Source organism: Thermobia domestica, chromosome 3, assembly GCF_964235325.1.
Source record: "Thermobia domestica chromosome 3, izTheDome1.hap1.1, whole genome shotgun sequence".
In the NCBI taxonomy this organism is placed as follows: domain Eukaryota; kingdom Metazoa; phylum Arthropoda; class Insecta; order Zygentoma; family Lepismatidae; genus Thermobia; species Thermobia domestica.
Genome location: NC_137456.1, coordinates 66,584,689 through 66,601,366, shown reverse-complemented (window position 1 = coordinate 66,601,366; position 16,678 = coordinate 66,584,689). Strand labels below are relative to the sequence as shown.

Below are 16,678 nucleotides of genomic sequence, written 5' to 3'. Positions count from 1 at the left end.
TTAAGAATTACCGTTTAATGATAATGTTCCGGTTATTGTCTTAGGGAAGAATTGACGCGTCTGCATAAAGAAGATGTTCCTTCTCTTTGTTTACGGTATCGTGAATAAGTATTCTGTAAAGTAGCTTCATTAAATTAGCTGTTATGTAATACTTCGGTGGTGTTTATGTCTTTACTGTATTTCTCTGAAAATAAGACCGAGTTTATATATATATATATATATATATATATATATATATATATATATATATATATATATATATATATATATATATATATATATATATATATATATATATATATATATACAGGGTGTTTCAAAATAATACAATGTTTAGGAAGTGATTCCCGACACCAATATAAGACGAAAAGTATGGACCAACCTGGATGCACAAATGCTTCCTTTCGGAGTTATAGGCTGGTCCATAGTTCCAAAACTATAGGAACTAGCGTACACGGGTCAACACTTCACTTAGGAACTCGTGTGTGCCCTATCCAAATTTCAGAATCCTGTTGTACTTCCGCAACAATTTTTATATAGGTAGTTGGTGAGTACTTCAAATGATATGCCCGTAACCAAACTCCCTCTTTAAAGGTTGTTTCGTGAGTACCTTAGGATTCTGAAACATGAATATTTGGATAGCGCACATATTAATTCCTAAGTGAAGTCTTAAATCGACTACGATATGTCCCATAGTTTTGGAGCTATGGACCATTAAAGTTCATTTTTTCATGCTTTCGACAGCCTATAACTCCGAAAGGAAGCATTTGTGCACCCAGGTTGGTCTATACTTTTTGCCTGATCTTGGTGTCAGGAATCATCTCCGAAGCATTGTCAGTGTTGTTTTGAAACACACACACACTATATATATATATATATATATTGCTCAAAAGACATTATGGTTCATCTATTTACATAAATACAAATACAAATATATGTATACATTTATTATGTGTAAAGTAATAAGTTGTTGGTAGTCTTGTATCTACCAGAGTGTGTTTTAGGGATAGAACTTAATTCTGGAGTATGGGTCATGTTACGAGTAATCTGAATATGTTAGGGTTTATTTTCTTGTTAGATCTTAATTTCAAGGAAACGCGGTATTAGCATTATCCGTGCAGTTGTATACTGTATAACTTAAACATTCTATATTTGGCAAATATTATTCATTCCAAGAACTAAATTTTTAATTAAGTCATATTGTGATATTATGTCCTTTAACAATTCGTTAAAGCAGTATATACTATAATGAAGCATATTCATGGCCGTAGTTTGATTTTTCAACTTTGTAATGTAGATATCCATGAGTACTGTATGAATTCCGTGTTGATATTAAACGAATTGGCTGTACTACTTACTACAAAATTAGCTGTCCGTGGTTATTTACTACGTTAACGCTATATAATTAAGAGTAACTGCCCTATGTCAATGCTACATATATTATACTGTAGAGAACAATGTTCTCAGGAAAGTTGTGTGTGTGTGTGTGTGTGTGTGTACTGTATATTCTTTCACATTTATTAAGTAATGATTAAAAAGGATGGAAAATCCATCCTGTTGGGGCTACTTTTCTCAGAATTACTGCAAAATCTAATTAGGGGGAAACCTATCTAGCTAATTACTGAGGACAAAAAATACGAACAATAGCAAATAACTATTAATAGGCATTAAAGAGAGATTTTTGTTTCGGTGGGAAATGAATTTTCAGTTAAAATGCTAAGCAGTACAATTAAACAGGCGTTACAATTACTATCATAATTAGAAAAAGGTTCAGTATACTTTACCAAAAAAAAACAAGGCGCCAAATTTTCCTGTATTGTGTCCTTCAGAAACAATAACAACAAAAATGTAAGTTCAAAACTTCACTAACATATGCAACTTTAATTGTGGGAAAAAGTAACAACGAAAACACATTTCTATCCAGGTAATAAATTTGCAAGTCACCTTCACAAGCTTGGTTCCTCTAGTGTACTTGACCCTTTATTGCTAAGGTCAGAGTTTGCATAATTATACAAGAACTTTCAATATACATATTACATTTTATACTGCTTTAATTCACTTTAACTCCAATTATTTTAAACTATTTCATTTTTGTTTTGTGTCTTGACATTTAAAAAAAAAAGTCGAGAGTGCATCACGTTTTGTGAGAAAGTGCATTTTTGATGCCCTAATGATAAGACATCTACAACGTTTTTTTTTCGTTAAGAGAGTGTGTGAAATTATTTTTTGTTTATTTTATTTTTTTCGTTCTGATGCTTTCAACACGTCATTGTCCATTTTAAAAGAAACTGGGAAAATTTGTATAGTCACCTCTTAGCAGGAAATCAACGAATAAGAAATATATTCCCAGAGATTTTCATTTAAAAAAAAAATGTTAACAACGAAGAGGCAACCAATAAACTCCGGTAAAGACATGGTAATGCGAAACTTACATTTTTGGTTGAATTTATGCTGGTAGTTGAAGTGGTCAGTACAGGGTGAATCAAAATGATGTCCCCATTTCAATGATTTTTTTAAATAACACATATGTAATCAGAGATTACACATACTGATTGATCAATTAAAAAAGTTTGTTTTCCTAACATTTTATAAATGTTCAATATGTGATCCACAAGTTACACGACACTCATCTAGTATATAATCAAGTTTCAACAAAACTCTTCCTAACTCAAAGTCTATATCGGTCACAGCTGCAGTGATGAGCTCACGCACTCTAACCACAGTTGTAGCAAGTGGCGGCAGAAATGCGACATCTTTGATGAAGCTCCAGGTGAGGAAATCGCATGGGCTGAGGTCTGGGGATCTTGATGGTCATTTTATGAAAATCAAGTACACAGAACGCGTTCTGCTGGCCTGTAGAAGCCACATTTCTCACTTCTACTAACCTGCCCCTTTGTAGGCAACTACATAACTACGCCTCTGCAATAGAGAGGGAAAAAACTTTTTGGGATCATATTCCAGAAAAAATAAATATATTGGCAAGAGGAGCTCATTACTGTTCGAATAATAAATTAACGAAATTGAGAACACCATTTTGACTCATCCAATATTATATACCCTCTCATATTACAAGTATGTGAGGTTTTAACCTCACTAATATCTTTGAGAAACAAATAGACTACTTAAAAAATAAATTATGCAAATTTGTGGAAATCAGTTTAATTGGCTGCAATGAATTTAAACTATTGTTATTCTGAATATACAAAGTATAGGAAGTAAACGATCTACAGTAAAATATTCTAGAAAAGAAAAATTGTCTATGTTGTTACTCACCCTGAGCGTTAAGACAAGTAAATAGATTTTAAAGCCAAATATAAGCAATTTCAATGCTTAAGTTGTATTTATCACATGTTACAATCATGTTAAATCATATTCATCTCATGACCTTGAAAACATTGTAAACAATAAAATGTTATTACGGTAATTCCCATAAGAATTTAGCACCTAATTAATTAGGTTCTTATCCCTTTTTCATGCGACAGTTGAGATATAATCACACGCAAATATATTTACAATTCTTGTCATACATTACACAGTGATTACATATTAGCAAGGTAGACATCCGTCGTCTTTATGACTTCTTCTCCTTTAACAGACTCCTTAATTACAGTGGAACGAAGAAAGGAAAGAAAGTAATATATAATGATAGTCATGTGAACGCATCGTTCGTACAAACGGAATTCAAGGCCGGTACTTCTCATCCGTGGAAATTTTGACGACCTTAAGCTGGGCTCAAATTCCCAAGATAATATTTGTGAGGGAGGTAGTACGTGTAGGTAGATGGAATTGTAAACATTTGAAAATTTTAAAGCCTAATATACGTACTTCAGAGAGTTCGTATCCAGAAAAAAAGAAATCTGGAATTGTTTACAACAAAAGAAGAACGTATTAAATGAACTTGAAACGAAGTGCCTAGTAAATACCATTTTATCCTGTGTTAACTTGAGAATTTGAAAGAAAAGGGCATCTGATCCCACATCTCATCTCATCTGTACGGCTATGGTAGATTTTAATCCTTTTCTCATTTAATAGTCAGTAGTAGATTTGTTTATCTAAATGTTTGTTTCGCGATTGTACCCTATAAGCTAAAAAGAGACCATTAAATAAATTGTAAAATGGCCTATGGACTATCGTGTCTGAAAATAGGACTTGAATGCACATCATGTAATCTCCAACCATGAGTATCCTGCAAACCATTCGGCTATGAGCATTGAAAAATATACGTCCACTAATTACACTAATTAATAAATTATACATTAGTGCTTGTTTTGTGCTAAACGCTTGCAGGGACATGGGTTTAGAAGTAAATGCCGAGAAAACTGAATACATGGAAGTGCGTTGGGACCGTAATACAGCAAATTATGGATGCGTTAAAATATTAAATAATACTTTTGATAAAGTTGATACTTTCAAATATCTAGGATCAGAGATAACAGAGGAAAATCATATTCACGAAGAAATTAAATGTCGACTAAAAGCAGGGAATTCGTGTTACTATTCGGTTCAAAATCTCTTGTCGTCGCGAATTCTGTCGAGGAATCTGAAGCTTAAAATATACAAAACGATAATCATGCCTGTTGTTCTGTATGGTTGCGAAACATGGTAGCTTACTCTGAGGGAAGAACATAGACTGAAAGTATTTGAGAACAAGATCCTGAGACGAATATTCGGACCCAAGAGGAACGGGAATGGGGAATGGCGGAAACTTCATAACGAGGAACTACATAATTTATACGGTTTACCCAACATTGTTAGGGTCGTCAAGTCTAGGAGGCTTAGGTGGGCGGGTCATGTAGCTAGAATGGAAGAAAGTAGAAACGCTTTCAAAGTTTTGACTGGAAGACCAATCGGTAAACGACCATTAGGAAGACCTAGGCGCCGATGGGAGGAGAATATTAAGATGGATCTCGCAGAGATTGGAATACAAAGTAGAAACTGGATGCAGTTAGCTAAGGATAGAAGTCAGTGGAGAGCTTTTGTGAACGCGGCATTGAACCTCCGGGTTCCATAGGCCATAGAGTTAGTTAGTTAGCTTGTTTTGTGTAAAAATTTATTTGTTCTCCACAAGGAATCGTAGCGACAAAAAGTGGTGCCCTTGCCAAAAAATAATATCTGACGGTATCTACTAACCATGCTCAAAGGTTTTATTTCTGACTAATTCTCATCTTATTTTCGTATCGAGATCCAAAAATGAACATGTACGTATCACCATACATAAGTACTTGTTTAATTCGCACGTTAAAAAGCCTATAATTCTAGTTAGATTATTAATGATTCCTCGAATTTGTTTATCATAAGACTATAGGATGAATTGCTATTAGGCTCTGGGATATTATCCCAGTAAATGTGCCGGAAAATGTGTAGAACCAGTCCTTTTATGCCCCTGGTCACCCTCTACGTCGCTGGTCTTTAATACCAGGCTATGCAGAAATAAAAATGTATCAAACACAGAACTTTCCCTTAGGATATATTTAGATCTGGTTGGAGTCAAGTTCCAAATATTGATATAACATAGGTATCATCATTATGAGAGTTACAAGAAATATTGTAATCAGCAGAAAGTTGATCACGAGATTCCACTCCAGCATCTGCAGGGCATTGACCATTGAGGTGCAATGAACCTATTCTTTAAATACTAGATCGTTTTGGTTTTGCAAGCTCCATTTTTTATATATATTCCGTTGTGTTTAAAATTTAGAAAACAAGTTTTTGAGAAATTAAATTATTTGAGTATTAGTGACATGTAACATAGAACTATTGTAAGTGAAAAAAAGATATAATAAAACAAAATACATAGGCAAAATCATTTAGTTCGAATTAACTCTTATTTGCCTGAAGTTTCTCATAGGTGAAACTCCGAAACATACGAATAAAAATGATTCTCACGTACTTTAAGAACTGTCCTTGACACACAAGGTCATTCACTTTAGCCGATGATTCCCCCTTCCCCATTCGTATAATACTAACAACATATGGAAATTACTCTTTTTATGTAGCTATAGGGTATTCTTTTTCTGTCTGACAACATGCAAAGTTAAGCAGGACCTATAAAGACATTGGCCTACATTATCATGTTCTCCATCAGAAGAGGAAAAACCAACGTGATTCTTAGAATCACAAGTCGCGTTTGACCTTGATGAAAAGACGGGTCATGACCATCTATGTAAAACTTCTTTTAAAAAAGAATGTTATATTCATAATTTATGTATATTAGATCTTACATGTTTAATAGTATTTAAAGGATTGGATGAACATGGAAATCACTATACTCATTGCAAACTATTTGGAACATGTAGGTTCCTTCATGGTCGAATTACTAGTGCAAGTGATGCCTGCTTGGTACTTATTTTTCGATGTTTATTTAGCATCGTGTGGTGCGATTTGAGGAGATGAGCAAGCTCAGAGGTTGGCTCTGGAGTTTACTATGATGTGTAACTTACTAGTTTATGACGCCATTGCCACCCATCCAAGAATGAAGTTGAAAGCAGAATACACTTGATGCATCAAATGCTAATGTCTCCCTTATAACTAATAGTCAGGTTGGGATGATTTGCTGTGAACTTACTTACTATTATTCCTAAAGACAACTTTTCCCCCATTAATAAGACGGTAACAAAACACCCTTCCGAAGAATAATAATAGGGTTTGTTTATTGTTCGAGAGGCCGTGGTTCATCTTCCTGTTACACCTACTGTTGAAGAGAATTTCCCTAACAAGCAGGACTCTACCGAAATATCTTGTGTCAACCCGGAAGAGTTTCAGGCAAGCTCACTCCTCTAATAGCATTAGGCGGTATCCCAATATTATCAAGTAACAATTTCCATTGTTTAACTTTAATCTGGTGAAGTCGAACTAACTTCGAAAGCATCCTGATGCCAGGCTGGGGCTCGAGTCCAGGTCTACCTGTCTGGTATTACTGCAAGGGTTACCCTGCATAGTATCCGAGCCGATGATAAACGCAATTTGTCCATTTGGGAGTGGACCGGATAATGAGATTCATAGAATCTGAATATCTATGTCATTTCTAGATCTCTCGTTGTGTGATAGGTATGTATCCTACTTTAGAAGATCTACCAGATAGCTTATGGCTGGCCTGTGATTTTTAGGACTTCGCGGTAATTGCTTCTCTCTTCTAATTACGCATACAACACTCAGAATCTTCGAAGAAAGTAATGGGTAACGTATGGGGTGGATAATGGAGTACCGAATGATGCCTCCTGAAGAGGGATAATAGGAGTATTGAATGATGCATCACAAATGATAATGGGGCATCGAATTTCAGTCAAATAAGGAAATCAGAAACTGTATTGGTAGCCAATGCAATAAACACACATCACCCAATTAAACGTGCGGTCCTGGCCGAATAAAGAATTTCGTGTCTTACAGAGCTGGGAAGTTTAATTTATGTACTCATAGCACATGAAACACATAATCAAAGAAGCGTATCGTTTTATATTTCAGTAAGGAATATAATATTTAATTAAAGTTACCTCATTTCTTGTGCAGAGTGCTCGACATTTAATTTCAAACCAACAGTATCTTGGACTGTCCTGTTTCTTTCCCATCTAGTTTCATCACCAACGACTCGAATTTACCATCCGCTTCCGTTAGCCTATGTAAAAGTTTTCATTTCATTTCTTGAATATAGGTATACATATTAACTCATTATTGTATGTTGCTCAGCCTATGAAACTCTGGTTTTGATGTTTAAGAGTCAGTAAGAACGCAGAAAGAATTATAATAGAAAACTGATAAATTTTGTTATAGTGTTAGAGTACAATTAACAACTTTTGATATGGCAAATTTTTCTTTATGTAGTTCAAGTACAGGGAACAGTTACTTTTGCATATCGTGTTTAAGTACAAAATATTGTTAGCTTTTGGTATGATGTTGAAGTGTAGAAAACGGTTAATTTTGATATAGTTGATACAGTACATGATGTTAAAGTTCATATTTTTTATTTATATGTTCAAGAACAGAAAACGATTAATTATTGACGTTATGTTCAAGAACAGAAAACAGTTAAGTTTAAAATTGTGCTTAAGATCAGAAAACAATTAACGTTGGTTGATGTTAGTGTATAGAAGAGGGTTAATTTTTGACATAGTGTTCAAGTACAGGAAACGATAAAGTTTTGTTATGCTGTTTGATATTTTTTTTTCATTGAGTACAATCAAATAACTTATTGCATCAGTGACATACATAACAACATGCTTGTCAAAATTCTTGAAATCTGAAAAATCTTTGAATCGAAGTCATAATAGGAAAGATATGTTTGATATGAATGTCCCTGATGTAACACTGTAAAGAAAACTTCGTTATCAACGAAAAGATAGTTGAACCTTAATATTTTTCATTCTATAAGCTTTGCTTTAATAGACTTAAATCCGATTCAAACTACTTTCTGAGCAAAATACTACATTTATAATAACGTGTGATAGTTTCGCCAACTATTCACTTGACATCATGAAACACTATAAATACACAGGTAATGACAAATCATATATGTATAAGAGATAGTGAAACAATTTCTCAATGTTGATTGGCTACCACAGGCTACTTCAGCCAATCCCCTTCAATCACAAAACCAGAATATAGAACAGAAAAAAAATCGCTAATTTCCTCCCCACCCCATCCTCTGTTGACACCGTATACATGCATATCTAATTTACAAAATAACCTTACAAATAACTCTTAATTATAAATACTAAATAAATAGTTAAGAATAAATAAATAATAAAAAATAAACAATATAGAATAAATAAATAAATAATGAAATTTACAAAAATAACCTGTAAAACTAACACATTCAACCTTGAAGACTCTTTAATAATAATTTATCCTACTGATCTGTTATTGTTAAGAAGCCTTAAAGATTGAATATGTTAGTTGTACAGGTTATTTTTGTAAATTTCAGTATTATTTATTTATTTATTCTATATTATTTATTTTATATTATATTTATTTATTCTTTACTATTTATTTAGTATTCATATTTAAGAGTTATTTGTAAGGTTATTTTGTAAATTATATATGCATGTATATGGTGTCAACAAGGGGAAAGGAAATTAGCAAATTTTGTTTTTATTTTATATTCTGGTTTTGTAATTGAAGGGGATTGGCTGAAGTACTTACTCTGTGGTAGCCAATCAGCATTCAAGAATTGTTTCGCTATCTCTTATATATACAATCTGTCATTACCTGTGTATTTATAGTGTCTGATGAAGCCAAGTGAATAGTTTGGGAAACTGTTACTCGTTATTAATTTTTTTAACAATAAACGTAGTGTTTTGCTCAGCTAGTAGTTTAAATCGGATTTAAGTTGAACCTTATGTTAAACAAGTAACCGTATTCTACCGGAGTTCTCTCCGAAGTAATGCTTGCTCATAACTGGGATTATTGTGTGGTAGCTATATAATTTTTGTCTTCTTTCTCTTTGCAGTTAACATTAGAAACTTTAGATCTTGGAGAACCAGGATATGATGCTCAAACGTTACGAGATAAACGAACGATAGGATTTCTCAGAACTTTGTTCCCAGGATTATCTGAGGTAAGTACATAGTTAGTTATGTGCTAACTTAGAACGAATCAATGTTGTTATTTTAATTACAATGTAAACCATTTTTGTATAGTATCCCTGCTTAAAACTTTTCTACTTTATTTCGAAATTTAGTTGGTCCTTTAAAAATTTATTCACATCGTTTTCCTTCTCGTCCCTAGAATATGCCTGTATCGCCTTGATAACTGTCGGGCAATTTGTATATTGAACCTTTAGCTCTTTGATGGCATATGCAGCAATTATCACGGTTCTTTTCACTAAATGTTTAAACTATTATCAATGTTCTTAGAGTGGAAAAGTTACGAACGCGGCTACTATACAATGTTTTTTTTTCTAAAAGACTATAAAATGAAACATTCACAGTTAACATTTTAATAATATTTTAATATTAGATTTCGATCCGTTGAATGGTATGGCAGGATAGTCTCCGCAAATGCAGACGGGAGTCTGGGCATCCTAAAATGTATAAGGTCTCAATAATGTATGAACTTGACTGTATAATGTCTGAATAAGGAAGGATTTAAACTAGTTTTTTTTTTAATCTCGAATTCGATTACTGTTTTGCCACTATAATACTTTCTTTTCTTGATCGTTTAAGAGTATAAAAGTATGGACAGTAATTTAATAAAATATATATATCTTTCTCTTCTTTTACATCTCTTTTCTGATTAGTTGGGATCGGCTTTTCAGATGGTCGTCCTCTACCTGTTTCTATCTTGTGTCATATACACTCTGACATCCCACTGCATCATATCGTTCTTCAGACAATCTCTTTACTTCTTTAGCCAGCTTCGCGCTTTTTCCCATTCAATTCTGTAGCATCAGCTCGGTGGGCTAAGTACTCCAAACGTCTTCTTACATATCCAAATCAGTTATATAGCATCCACTGGTGAGCTACGTATTCCAAAGGTTTTCTTCTTTCATGTTCAAACTATTTCACTCTACTTTTCTGCAGTTTTTCTACTACTTGTCTCACATTTAATGTTCATCGGATCACTTCACTCTTAATCCTGTCTTTCCACATCACCCTACACATCCACCGCAGCATCTTCGTCTCAGCAACATGTAACCTTTGTTCATTTCTCTTCTTCGTCGTCCAACATTCCGTTCTGTATAATATGGCAGGACGCATCACTGTCTTATAGTATAGTTTTCCTTTAAGTTGTATTGTTATCCTCTACGGCAGCGTTTCCCAACCGGTGTGCCGCGGCACACTGGTGTGCCATGAATGGGCCGCTGGTGTGCCGCGAGTAAATCGAAACAAAATTATTAATTCCATAGCAATCAAATTACAAAACGTAGGGAAAATTGTACATTTCTATTTCACACTACTATGAACCTCTACTATGAACCTACAATTTTAAGTTTTATACCGTGTTACTTTTTGTACATTTTTAATGTTGAAAAAAGTATTTATCATTGTTATGACCATTATTGTTTCTTTATTGTTGCAGACTATGTCGAAACTTGAAATTTTAAAATATCATTCAATCTCTTCGACAAAGCAAACATGCATACAAATTACGTACATTTGTGTTTTAAAAGTAAAAGAGATTTGTTCGTTCGTTCGTTATATAGTGATCTTCCTTCTTAGTGAAAGGTTGGATACAGTTTTCGAAAAAGAAAGCGTATTTTTAAAAACCTGAGTTCAATATTTCATTGCAATTGTTTTCTATTTTTAAATTACAATGAAGAATAAGCATAATGGTTTACCACTGAGGAAAACTAGTGATCGAGCTTTCTTCTCTGTGAGAAGAAGATCAGTAATCACAGAAAAAATATCACTGTGTTTTATGTTTACAAATAATAATATCTGTAAGTGTGCCGCAAGAATTTAAGTTATACCCGTAGTGTGCCGCAAGTTGAAGAAGGTTGGGAAACGCTGCTCTACGGTCACAAAAAAACTTACGCCTCTTCTCTCCATATTTCTTTCATAAAGTAGAATTTTGTATTGAAAATACGAAACGAGACATTTAAACTACAATATTTAATTTTATATTATAATAAGTAGTAATAATGAAATGTTTCATTTTATGGTCTTGCAATTTTAATTTATGATTGAATCGGCAGTTGCAAGTAGAAAATTTGTGTTGCCAAATTCAAAATCTAGTTTCTACCCTGAATTTATTTCCTTTGTGCGTCTTTAGGAAAATTTGTGTATCTTACTATACTATACCAGCGGGAACCTTAATTCTAGTCTTTGAGTAAAGTTCAAAAGTGTTTGTAAACCACGAAATAAAACTCAGGGCAAAACTCGATATTCAATTTGGCGTTTACTTTATTTTTTCCCTTTTTGTTTTCTTTCTTCTTCTTATTGTTACAACTGCCGATTCAAATTAGATTCTATGTACAGGTATCACTGGTATACGTCATTAATTTGTTCTAGGAAATATCGTACAACCGTGATTTGTGCAAACTGAATAAAATTTCAATTTCTTAGTTATATATAATATAATATCCAATATTTATTTCAGTGTTATAGCTGTTTTAGCATTTTTGATCACTATTGCTCTCCACTTTGTTTTGAAGAATTAGTATGTACAATAGCAATACTGCAACAACACAAGTTTGCAGCTTGACATCTTCAGATAGACTAAGTAAATTCTTATTTTTATGTGCAATTTTATTTCAGAGCCAATTTCCAACCAAATCGCATTATAGTGAAATTGCGTGAATTGAGAACTCGTATAATGAGTCATACCTGTATATAGTTGCTTTAAATTTGTATTATTTCTACGTAACGCGTTATAGAAACGTAAGATGAAAATAATCTCTAAGAAATTCAGGTGAATTGAAATAAGTTAACAGTCGTGCCACATATATATATATATATATACAAAATATGTAACACATGCTGGCCTGAGTCAGAAATATGAAGTTGGAAGGAGTATGGCCGGTCAGTTGGCGCATTTTCAACCGCGTGATACGTGGTCATTGCATCCTCTCACAGGCGCCATTATTACTGGCTTTCTAACTCGGAGTTCACTACCTCTTAATTCTTATCTCCCCAATTGCTTTATAATGCTGGATCAGCACTTGAAAGTTTCCAGACCTCTACCGAGCATTGAGTCAGTGACCACTCACACTAAAGTCACGTGTGACAGTCGTGAAAATATTTTTTAAAAATATCTTGAATGTCAACTTTCTTGTTTAATGCTTTCTATTCGCACTAGCAATAGGAAATTTTTCTAACAAGAAAGAACTTTAAAAAGGTTAAGATTACATCATACCTATAAATAATGTGCTGAAATCTTAAGAATAGAGGGTTAAAGATAGAGATTCTCCGAAGTAGATGATATTGAATTGAAACAATAGTTCATATATCGACGAAAACATGTATTGTAAATGCGTGGCCTTACTCAAAAAGGAAATTGTAGAGGTTAGAATATCCTTCGTCGGACGAAAAAAGGATAAAGTTATGCTGCATTGGAGAGAATTCCTTCTAAAAAAAAATCCCTCCAACATACTATAGATGATCTTTTCGGGACACAGTTCCTCCTAATGCATAGTAAAGGAGAAAATAATTGCTACAATATCACATAATTAAATCACCTGGATTTCTAAGAGATTTAAATGATAAATCAACTAATTTTTATGATATTGCGAAACATTATCTTCAAAATACAATTGTTCTTTAAAACGTTACATATCAAAGTATTTTTTACATTTAAATTGCATTATATACAAATATTTGTTATTTTTGTTAATGTACAAAATATGTAAATAATGTAAAATATTGTCAGTTTTTGAAGAATTAATTTTGTAGGTTTTTATTCAAAACTTTGCATTGCAGCTTGTATTACTTTTTTTTAATATTCTTACTTTTTCCTAAAGCCTACTTGTACTGAACACAAATCTAACTTGTAAGTATACTTACGTATTGGTAGAGAGTAATTTCTTTCTTTACTTACTAGTGTAATGGGTATATAATATGGGTAAGCATTCGATGTATATTACATATGTATTGTATTTCGTAATCAATCGTGTTTTTATGCCTATTTCAAGACCCTAATTGAAATTTGAAATCGATTTTTTCCGTTTGAGAATTTCATACGCATTCATTCTTCTAATACACGTAATTCAAACAAAATATACGACTAACACCTTGAATAAGCTCTTATAGCTATTGTGCTCACTATTTTCAACAAGGTGTTTTCTTTCATTAGCAAACCTTAAAGAATTTTACATTAAAGTTTTTGTACTTATAGCGAACACATTTTATCTAACACATCTAGCGTACGCTCAAAAATATTTACCTATCACACTTTTTAACTATCTACCACATTTTTCTTTGTAGTTCTCTACTTCACTTGATGTCTCAACTGCTACAATGTAATCTTATTCTGAATAACATTGTGGACAACTTTCCTTTGTTTTCTATCAATTTCTCTTTCTCTACCACAACTTTTCTCTATTCCTTCCTCAACCCCCAAACTCTTTCTTCACAATTTTATAATATTTCTTTCTTTCAACACTTTTTCTCTCCCATCTAATACAATTCCAACAACTTTTTTCTTTCATTTCACCTTATTTTCAGCAAATGTTTTTTTTCTTTTCTGTCATTCTTTTCCAACTCTTATTTGTTTACCTACAACTTCAAGAAATTTGTTTTCTCTGAATTTCCTAAGCTTTCAAAATTTTATAGTCATCTGTATTGCACTTTCAATTATTTTCCCCATTCTTTTCTACTTGTTGTTCAACTACAATCTATTCTATATATAGAAAACTTTCTATAAAATCTTTATTTAACATTTTCAGCTATTTTTTAAATAAGTTTCTTCCCTTTCTTATCACTTTCCTTTCTTTATTTGCGTTCTTCTTTGTTTAATAATATTTATCTGACATTATCATTACGACTAATTTCCTTCTCTGATATGCTTACATGATTACATTTCTTCTGTTTCTCATTCAACAACTACTTTTCGGCATCTGAACTACTTTGCTGCACCTTCAACTGTCTTTTTCTTCATTTTAAGATAACATTTATCTATATTTTTCTCTACAATGACTTTATACTTTTACTTTCAATCTCTTTTTTAAAAATTATTCTGTGAATTTACTAACATTGTTTCAATTTGTTACAGTTTCTCTATTACAATTCTATCAGCACGTTTCCTGTCTATTTATTTCTCTCTTCTTCGTCCAGACAACAAAAATTATAGTTTTCTGTGTTCCCTTTTCTGTTTTAGCATTTCTGAAAGTGTTTATGTTACTCTACAATATTTGAATAACTTTTTCTTGCTCTCTCTTTTTCTTTAACTATATTTTTTTAAAAAGTGATTACGTATCTCTTCTTCTGCCTGTCCTTCACTATCTCAAAACTTTTTTATTTTGTATCTCCTTATCATCCTCTTACAGATTTTATAGAGTATAAAAAAACTATTTATTTTCACCTTTCTAAGCTATGTTATAACATTTGTCATCGTTTTAACGAAAGTTGTCTTTTTAAAATATTTCCTTATCTTGCTTTGTTGTGATTCACAATCTTTGTCTCCTTTAACGTATTTTCAACTACTTTTCTGTACTATACGTGCTACAATTATTCCTACAAGTCTTTTAAATTCTATTTCTATTTCCTCAACTTTCTCGTTATCTCTCTCATTACCCTTGCCTCTGTTTCCTCAACCATGTTTTATAAGCAGTTTTACTGTTCATACTACGTCCTCCACATTATCTCCACCTTTTTCACCTTCAGCATCAGTTAACTGTTACAAATCACTTTTAATTATTCTCTATTCTTATTCTATCAACATATTGATAACATTTGTGCGTTGATCTATATTTTCTGAACACTTTTTAAGTCACAACAATCATTTTACTTCCCTTATGTTATATTTTCATGATCGTTGTTTACCATCTCTACATTTTCAAGAATATTCTTCCTGTTTCAGTTCCTTCCTCTATATTGTTGAATTTCTTTTATCTTTCTTAGCGGCACTCTTAAGACTATTTTTTTTTCACCGAGCTTTCATCAAAAACATTTTATTTTTATCATGTTCAGTCATACTCTCTTTAAACTTTTTTTATTTCTCTGCAATTTCAACAACCTTAAGTTTATTCTCTCCCACTGTTTTTTAAAATACTTTCTTTATGTTCATTGCTGGTCTCCTAGTTCTCAATAAAATGATTCTTTTTGAAAACCTTTCTCTTGTAACTTTTTGTGTCCCGCTGCAAGTAAAACAATATTTGTTCTTTGATTTTCGTATTATGATCTTACAATCTTTGTTTTTGTTCTCTCTACACTTTCAGCAATACCATTCCTTTCTTTCTCAAATTTCTCAACTAGTTGTCTTTTTTTTTCTAAATCTTTCTTCACTTTCAATCCAATTGCTTCTATACTTTCAAAATTAACTATTTTTTTTTTTTTGTATTTCATACTCATTTGCTTCTAGAACTTGTTTTCTTTATAATTATCACGAATTACGATCTGTTATATCGTCAATATTTACAGTAAATTATTTGTTTGAAAATTTTCGTCTACAATGCACTGTTTCAAAAAAATCTGCCAGACATGGTTTGCCTCAATAAATGAACTGATGACTTTTAGGAATAGGATTTTTTTATTGTACTTTCCTTATGTTATAGTAATAGGCATAAATGAGGAGGGAAATTAATACAATTCATTTCAGTGGTAATGAATATAGTCTTGAAAGCAAAATGGGTATTCGGAATATGAATATTTTTAAATGAAATGATTCACTCCGATTCGAAATTTATTTAGAAATACTAATTTGACACACAGTTATTAATCTAGAATGCAGTATAGTTAATCTAGAGTGCATGCAGACAGTTAACACGCATATATATAATTGTACTGTCAGTGTAATTATATCAGTGTAATTACTGTCAGTGTAATTTAACTGTTTTCTTGTTATTGATACAAATGTGAAAATAAGAGTTAATAAAACGAATCCGGACCTGTTAAATTAGATTGCTGGAACTAAAAACCTAAAAAATACCACTTCGTGTTTGTAAATGTATATTTGTGTATATGTAAATATATATTGATAACACTATGTAGCACTATTTATTAAGCAATGCAGCACTGCAGCATTAACATAGACGGTCTAATTTTTATACTTTTCTTGTAAATATTATCTTTTTTCCTCTCTCATATAA

General features: G+C 32.2%; 1 protein-coding gene and 1 long non-coding RNA gene across 4 annotated transcripts in view; one reads left to right on the top strand and one right to left on the bottom strand.

Moving 5' to 3' along the window:
* Positions 1-16,678, top strand: part of LOC145680464 (uncharacterized) — a 136,786-nt gene that overhangs the window by 92,983 nt on the left and 27,125 nt on the right. For all 3 annotated transcript variants that reach the window (XM_081751029.1, XM_081751027.1, XM_081751028.1), the window contains exon 3: positions 9,443-9,550. In XM_081751029.1, the coding sequence (XP_081607155.1) occupies positions 9,443-9,550 (108 nt within the window). The remainder of the gene's footprint in view (positions 1-9,442; positions 9,551-16,678) is intronic.
* The window catches only part of LOC145680465 (uncharacterized), a 165,270-nt gene that overhangs the window by 136,361 nt on the left and 12,231 nt on the right, over positions 1-16,678 (bottom strand). The gene's annotated exons all lie outside the window — the stretch shown is intronic.